At 40.5% G+C, this 8,505-nt stretch overlaps 1 protein-coding gene across 4 annotated transcripts in view; it reads left to right on the forward strand.

Moving 5' to 3' along the window:
* The window catches only part of CACNA1C (calcium voltage-gated channel subunit alpha1 C), a 1,048,429-nt gene extending 1,040,572 nt beyond the window's left edge, over window positions 1–7,857 (forward strand). For all 4 annotated transcript variants that reach the window (XM_036758696.1, XM_036758693.1, XM_036758694.1 and 1 more), the window contains one exon: window positions 16–7,857. In XM_036758696.1, coding sequence (XP_036614591.1) covers window positions 16–315 — 300 coding nt within the window. In that variant the 3' untranslated portion in view covers window positions 316–7,857. The remainder of the gene's footprint in view (window positions 1–15) is intronic.
* The last annotated feature ends 648 nt before the right edge of the window (window positions 7,858–8,505 follow it).

Below are 8,505 nucleotides of genomic sequence, written 5' to 3' on the forward strand. Positions count from 1 at the left end.
TTATCTCCTCCTCAGGTCTTGATTTCAGAAGGACTGGGACAGTTTGCTCAAGATCCCAAGTTCATCGAAGTCACAACCCAAGAACTTGCTGATGCCTGTGATATGACAATTGAGGAAATGGAGAATGCCGCTGACAATATCCTCAGTGGTAGCAGCAAGCAGAGCCCCAATGGCAACCTATTACCTTTTATTAACTGCAGGGACCCGGGGCAGGACCAAGCAGGTGGTGAGGAGGAAGAGGGAGTGCCCAACCCCGAATGTCGAAAGAGCGAGGAGGAGCTTCAGGACAGCAGGCTTTATATCAGCAGCCTGTAGTTGCTGGGGCTGTTGTGATTCGGGGTTTTTTTTTAATTTGTTTCAATGTTCCTAATAGGTTCGTTTCAGAAGTGCCTCACTGTTCTCGTGACCTGGAGTTAACCGGAACAGCGTTCTTCATTCATTTCTGTTGGGATGAGAGACAGAGTTGGGTGGTGATGAGAGAGAGCTTTTCAGGGGAAGGAGAAGCAACAACCCCAGTCCACAGGTGTAGAGTGGTGAGGAGATGGAAGAATAAGGGAGGGAGGAGGAAGAGAACAGGGACCTGCCCCCTCCTTACTTCAGGCCCTATACCAGAAAGTGACAGCTGCCTACTGTGCAAGAAGGATAGTATCAGTTTCCAGTGGGCCACCCTCACCAAAAGGACCCTGCATCAAATGGGTGTCTTTCAACTTCGCTTGTAAAAAAAATCATTTTTGCACATATTCTGTATGAGCCTCACTGTCTCCATAGAGCCAGGGAACTATGGATTTGGAAAAGGAAATGGCGGCATGACTTCTGCTGAAGATCCCAGCACTTTGCCAAAGGGGGAGGAAGAAGAGGAAGAAAGATGGCAGGAGAAGATTTTAGGAAAGGGAGCAGGGGGATGGCAGGGGGAGTGCATAGAGGTCCACTGCAGCTACAAGCCAAGATTCCCAGGTGATTGGGCGGGCAGCTCTGGCCATGCCCACCCCTTTAGGTTGGGGTCACATTGCCTGCACAAGACACATAAAGCTCCGCGCTAGCAGTGGTGCTGAGAAGTCAAGGTTTATAGGGGGTTGGCACTGCCCACCAATGTAGCTCACCTTACAAAGTAAGGTGGCACAGGGCTTCTACAGAGTGCTCATTTGTTTTTGCCGTTTTGATATTTTTCTTGGCAGCATGTTCCAGTTTCCATTTTTAATTTTGATTTCTGAGGGTTCAGGGAGGAGGGAGAGTGTTTACGGGGCTTTTAAGCCACCCACCTTATCATTTTCACTTTGGCAAATGTAAATCAGGTTTGGTTTCATTGTATTATTTAAACAGTTGTGTTCTTGTTTATTTTTGGTGATGTTGGGAGGAGGGGTTCTTTTTCCCCATTGGAGAGTCATTAGAAACTGTTATAGGAGAGGTTTACCAACATTTGTGTATGCCCAAGACTTTATTATTTTTTTTCTTTGGTAGTATCAGAAACCTGGGGGTGGGGGTAGGGTGTTTTGTTCTATAATTTAAAGATGGTAGGCAGTGCACTCAATGTAATCTTGCACATGTGAGTGCTTGAGTTGGGTTCATTTTCAATTGGATGTGTTCATGGATGCAGAGATAGAGGTATGTATGTGTGTATGTTGATGTGCCTAATTGGTTGAGTTGGGTGATACTGCATGGGTGTGTATGTGTATGTATGCGTGCATGCATGTGCAGTTCTCCACTCTTTGGTTTAGCCCTATGGGGAGATCTGATTCTGGGGCCATTTGAATGCAAAAACAAACCACTGTCTCTGTTTCTGAAAGGGAAATCAGTAACTCTCTGCATTTTCTGTTCCACAAGATATGCAAAAACAATGCAATAATATTAATTTTAACTACAGTTGTGAGTCATGTTGGCATTAAAACTGTATAGAGATGAAAAACGACAATAATTTAAGGGGGGAAAAACAACCCAAGAAGGAGTTTTGCTTCGATATATATTCCATGTGATGTTTTATTGCATTGATAATGTTTCTGTTGAAGAAACCGTAATACTTGAATTCAGGTCAGTTTCAGTATTTTTCAAATATTTTTTTAAAACTGAATTGCAATTGTGCCAAGCAAATATAATGAATTGAATTAAGTTTGTTTTCGAATTCACTTCTTGTATATTTGGCTGCATGTAAAGTAAACCATTTTGTATTTGGAGCGTGATAAGCTTTCCCTGTGGACTCTTTAAATGCTTTTTTTGCGTAACTGGGGAAGGGGAAAGACTTTTTTTTTTACATGTACAATAAGCAAAAAGCATTACTGGAGTAAGTAACTATTCTGCGGTTCTCAGCTGGATGGATTGGAGATGACTGATTTTGCATATCTTGTGCTCCCTCTTCCCTTTCTCCCTCAAGAATGGTAGAGCTGGATAGCTCAGTGCAGAACTTTGATTGCAGAAACCAGGATCTTTTTCTTCCCATCTTAACATTATCTGCTTGTATCCTCTCAATTGATGCTTTTCCTCTAAGATAGGCCATATCCTTCATGGTTGAGGAAGTCTATTTGCCATAAAGCCTGGCTTTCAATTCCACGATAGCTGAATTAACATCAGTACCATTCCCCCACCTCATTCAAGGATGTGGCTAATGTTTCTTTTAATTCTCTCAGCAGAAACTTTGCCTACCAGTTTCCTGGGAAAATTATATTAGAGAATGAGAGATAAGAATGCCAGGGAGTAGTTACCTCGTGCAGTCACTCTGAGATCTTCCTCCTCTCAAGAACTTATGGTAATGCCTTGAGCAAGGTCTGGACTGTTGTCATTGCCTCCATCCTGAAGACTAAATTACTCTATCTCCCCTCACATTCCATACCAGAGAATTATCCTGGACTAATTCATACCATCAGGGAGTAACAAGAAGGACCTATGGAGTCGGAGCAGTCAGAGTTTAGAATGTCTTTGGAAGAAGGGACTGTATGCGTGCATTTTGTTCTATGCCCTTTGACATCTTCCTGAAATGCACATACTTTTATCTTCACATGTTTCCCAACAGTTTTGCCAGGTAGTAGGAAAGGGGCCAAATTAGGGATTATGAAGCTTGATTCTTGAATCTTTTCCAGTCACCAGTTTTCTTCCAGTCACCAGTCCTTCCTATATGAACAAAGTGGGCCAGAAGTTGAAATTTGGAAAAGTTTGTTCCATGGAGAGGATGAGTCTTCCTACCATGTAGGACTCAAAAAGGATCTTAAAAGAACTAAAAGAATCATTTCCTGAGGAAGACATCCTGCTAGACAAAAATCTTCAGCTCAGTTTTCAATCCAAAGTGAATTGGAAAATGAGCTGAAAGTATGAGTTCTTCTTCAGACTCATCTTATTTGAGCTTTCTGGTTTGTTTTTTAATTGACACACAGGTCTTTTGAGATATCCCATGGACACTAACCCGGAGTAGCTTTTATTGGGATCTCTGTTCTGATCAGAAGAGGAACTCATTAGGGCTTGATGTACTTTCCATACAATTGGTCCCTGTATAAAAAAAATGGAAATCTTATAATATTATGCTTATCCTTTCATGCTGTTTACTAATTTTCTTCTTCTGCATTTCTCAGCCACGTAACTAACTCATAATATATTGTACCATGAGACTATTAGGTTAATGCTCATGTCAAATTATCCTGTCCACACTCCCAAGTCTTCCCTAGAGAAAATATTTTCAAGAAAACCATAGTAACTGAGGTCTGTACCCTACAGTGATAATAATGATGCCCTGCCAAATGCTTAAACTGCCCTAATGTTCAGGAAGTTCTCCCTTTCTAGATCAATGGGTCTTTAACCTGATTCCGTGGTCTGCCAATTTTATACCAATCATGCTGGTTTGGTAAAATCTGCATACATCCAAGAAGAAAACCAGAATATTTCATTCTTCCCATGGTAGAATAGAAACCCTACTTGGATCCCAGGGACCAGATATAACCTTGCAGGGTACATTCACCAGCCTTTTGCCCATTCATCTGGGATGACAAAAGCAAGGCAGCCAATGGTTGAAGATGCTAAGAGCTTAAAGAAGTATAGAGTAAGCTGGTTCAGGAACCATATGTTACATTTTTACTTGCCCACTGTCTGATATCTTTCAGAAGCAGCCTATTTTCTTTCTAGACAGCAAAAGGAAAGATCCTTTTGCCACATTATGAATAATAGTCTTTTAGCTAAGTGTTTCTACAAGATTTCTTTGGACTAAAAGCAAAAATGAAACTCATTGTTATAATTTGAGCTTCATTCACGAATATTTCCATAACTTGACATTTGTCCTTACTGCCATACATCCAGCTCTGTCAAAATAGTGAACATTCATTCTTTTCAGGGAATCAGGGTCCTTGTGATTCAACTGAGGAGCTTATCTATCAGGATTCTGTCTTTTCTCTCTTCTCTTCACCTATTCCCCATTTCATCAGATGCTTAGGTTTCAAATTTCAGGTTCTTCTCTGCAATGTTGCTGCCATCCCATCACCTTATGAGAGCCATCCATTTCCCAGAAGTCCCCTAAAGTGAGACTATGAGGACAGGAAAAAAAATCCATCTCTTTCTGTAAATCCTTTGTGAAAAATGAAGAGCACACCATTCCTTCCTTCAATCAGTCAGCAAACATTTATTAATCACCTATCATGTGAAGAGCATTGTAGGAGTGATAGAGTTTAAATAAGTCATGGTGTCTGCCTTCATGGATCTTACAGTTTTAAAAGTCTAAGGGTTGTTTTTAAAGAGACTAGTGGCTAAATATTGTCCATCACCAGAAAGGACAGGACAAGAAAAAATGAACAGATTAGATTTAGCTTAGACTTAAGGCAGAGTTGGCTGGTAGGCAGAAGTTCAATCGTATAATAGCATCCGGCAGTTAATCAGAAGTGACAGTATCTCCATTCCTGGAATTATGGAGAAGAGAGATCAATGTTATCCTAGACCCAGAGGTTCTTCTTAAGTCAAAGATTCTGTAACTACAGTTCCAAAGAAAACCATTAGAGTTACAAATAGAATTTTCAGAGGCTATCTGGTCCAATCCCATTCTTTAAGGAAATTGTTTCTACTTAAGAGATTTAACACACCCATAGCACTGAGCCTGAACAAAGAGCTCCTACCTCCTTCAGGAAGGAGAAAAGGTGAAAGGGAAGGCCATGGTTCTCCAGCTTTCTCAGTACAGAAACCACTATTATGGACTTCTCTCCTTGGGAGAGAAAAGAACTAAAAAATTATTTCCTTCTTGACTTGTGCTTTCATCCCCTCAGTGAGATCATGCAATTTAGTAGGAAATGTACACATTTATATTGGTGCCATTATAATCTCTTCTGTCCCTGGGCTGTCCTCTTCTTGATATTTCTAAAGCACCTCCCAGTCCCTCACATCAGATGTATTTCTTTCTTCTTCCCCATCAGGAATGGCAAGTGGGAAAAGAGCTTGAATTTATAGGATTTCCTGACACCTCAGATTTGGTTGTCCAATAGTTGCCCTTTTAGTGGGATATGGGGTAAAGGCAACATTCTGTTATGACCAAGAGTTAAATTTCTTTCTCCCTCCCCTAATCTGCTCTCATTTTCTTCCCTATCCCCTTTTCCCAATCCTCACACATACTATGGACAGAGAGAGATAAAAGAAGTAGCCTATACATGTTTTGCTTTGTTTTCTGATTTTCACTTCAACCTCTCCATAATGATATCACTGCCAACAACTGACCAATGACAAATGCATTTTTAAAAATATCTCTTGATGTTTTTCAAAGCAATGTTTCATTGCTTTGTTAAGATTAACACCAGCCTAGCAGATGGGTGGGTCTTCTGTGTTTCTGAGTTGTTTCAAAAAATGTTTGAGCTGCCAGTACATAGCACATCTACACACAAATGATCTCGTGCAGGACTAAACTCGGGCCAAAAGCTTAGCCAAAGCCCCAGACAGATGACTTCATGGTCCTGCTTGGACAGATGCTATATAAAGTGGCACACAGAGAAAACCAGAATATTGAAACAGCATAGGTTGGTCGAAATGAGTATGTTGAGAAATTCTCATGCTACTAAAAATCAAGGTGATTTTTTTTCTCACCTCTTCTCTTAAGAGATCTGTGATTCATGAGAAATGAGGTGATCAAGGAGTCAAAGGCCAGTTGGGTTTTCTGGTATATTTGGATGATAGTTTTTTATGTTTCTAAAAAAGAATGAAAATTCAATTTATTCAGACAGAGATCAATTCAACAGCGAGAGCTGAGAGGAGTAGGATTTTCTGTGAAAATTCTATGCTCCTCTATCCTCCAGTAAGACATAGATGGCCCAACCATGAATTAAATAAAAACTTGAAGCATCATCTCAGCAAAACTACACCCCTTCTTCTGAGGGTCATATAATACCACCATTCTTCAAATCAAAATAGCTCAGCTTCCATAAGTCATCTAGATAGAGAAAGATAGCATTTAGCTGAGTGTGTCATTTTTTCTTACTGATTCATCAACTGAAAATCAGGTGTACAACTCATATGCAGAAAAAAAAATACTCCATAGGGCCTTCTACATAGAACACATGTGGGTATTACATGAGGACAACTTCTATGAGAAGGAATATGCTAGCCAGTGAACAGGTTGTTAGTGAGAGTTTTTCATGCCAGGAGGATGTCTTTGGCATTTCTTTTCCTAAGAATATGAAAGGTCTTGGCAGTCATAACAAGGAAGAAAGATTCAGAGGCACAGGAATGAAACAGCTGGGTGATGAGAAAAGCTGAAAGCAGACTGGTTTCACTCATCTGCAGGAAGTATTACTTGAGTTTTCACTCAGGCAAAAAGGAGGAGAGGCTCTGATCTGGAGAGCTACAGCAAACACTAGAAGGGAACTGATCACTGGATCCTATGGTACACCATTCACAAACTTCCCATTTTGAAAAGACTTCACCAAAGTTACAAAACTTGAGAATCAAGGGCAAACAGTCCTGTCTAAAGGGCTCCCTCAGAAAGTCATCTTCATTGAACTGAATGCTATGAACTCTTCACCATCTGCATTAACAAAGACTTGTCGCCCCCAACCATATTTTGTGGCTTCATCTCGTTCCCTCTAGACTCAGACTCATATGTCTTGGGATTTTCCCTAGCTCACCCTCCACAACTAGCTACCTTTCCCAGAACAGGTGATGCTTTTCTCAAAACTTCCAGGGTGGAAGATTTAATGGTACACAGCAGCACATATGTGACCATATTGGGAATTCATTCTTGCTGGTGGGACTGTGCTAGCGGTGACTGAGAAAGAATGAAGGGGAAAATGCATACCTTCCCTGGGATAGGAAACTAGGAGGGGTGGGGCAGGACTTGGGGGGAGTCTTCCAGTTGGTCAAGCATCATATCATCTGTTGCAAATGCCAGTCTTGTGACTTTGCTGTTTCATTTTAATACCATAGAGTTGTTGAACAAAACCTCCCTTTGGAATAAATGGCACCAGACCTATTCCTTGCCTAATTTCCTCAGCCTTGACCAACCACCTTCTCCCCCCATGTCCACTCACACTCATGTCCTTAACCTCCCTTAACTCAGAGACATAAACAGTGCCTCTATTGTCACTATCACCCCATTACCAATTTCCACATACACCTTCATTCCATCCAGTCTCCATGATTTCACAGAAATGCTCCTGTAAATATTGCTGTACAGTTTGTCACTGTTATTAAAACCTGTCATTGGAGGCCTCACCTGCCTCACCTTCTCACCCTGTGTGAAAGGCAAGGGAATCTGAAAAGGGCCAACCCTTTAAGGAAAGTTTCAGGGTCATCTCTGTGTGGGACACTATGTATATTCCTGTAAGATTGCATTTTTATCTAAGGAATGATGTTATTTAAAAAAAACAAAAACAAAAACCACAAAATTGCAAATAAATTTCTTAACAATGTCTAGATTGGTTTAATTGTATTTTAACTACTCCATGCCCCTCTCATTCAACTCCTCTTTTACAGAGGCAACAACAACCAAAAAAGTGTATGCTATGGGAGGTGGGGAGAGGGGGAGGGTAACATGGATACTTGGAATCCAATGACAACCCAATGTCAATAAACAGTTTCAGTGTCCTTTCCCATGAAACCTTGTAATCCTGCTCATGAGCAGCAAAATGAGTTTCTTTTTCTCTTCACTGATAAGACCCAAATCTAGTGAAGGTGCTAACAAGCAGGGAGTTGACCAAAGGCTGGCTGGGAAAAGGATAGAAAACAAAGGGCATACATAAACCACAAAATGGAAGGTTCTCTCTTGAACCTTCCATAATGCCCTACTATATGCTCTAGTCAAGGAACTAGAATTCAAAGTGGCTGAGAGTAAGCTTCCATTCAATTACCCTGAAGAAGAAGTAAAAAATGTGCGTATATATATATATATATATATATATATATATGTATATATGTATGTATGTGTATATACATATACATACATATATACATATATATATATATACACATATATATAATATACATATGCTTGTTTCTTAATTCTAAGGGTAAGCACAACTTTTGAAGTCAAAAATGGTCTATGGCAGCCAAAACTTGCCCCTC

Source organism: Trichosurus vulpecula, chromosome 5, assembly GCF_011100635.1.
Source record: "Trichosurus vulpecula isolate mTriVul1 chromosome 5, mTriVul1.pri, whole genome shotgun sequence".
Lineage (NCBI taxonomy): Eukaryota > Metazoa > Chordata > Mammalia > Diprotodontia > Phalangeridae > Trichosurus > Trichosurus vulpecula.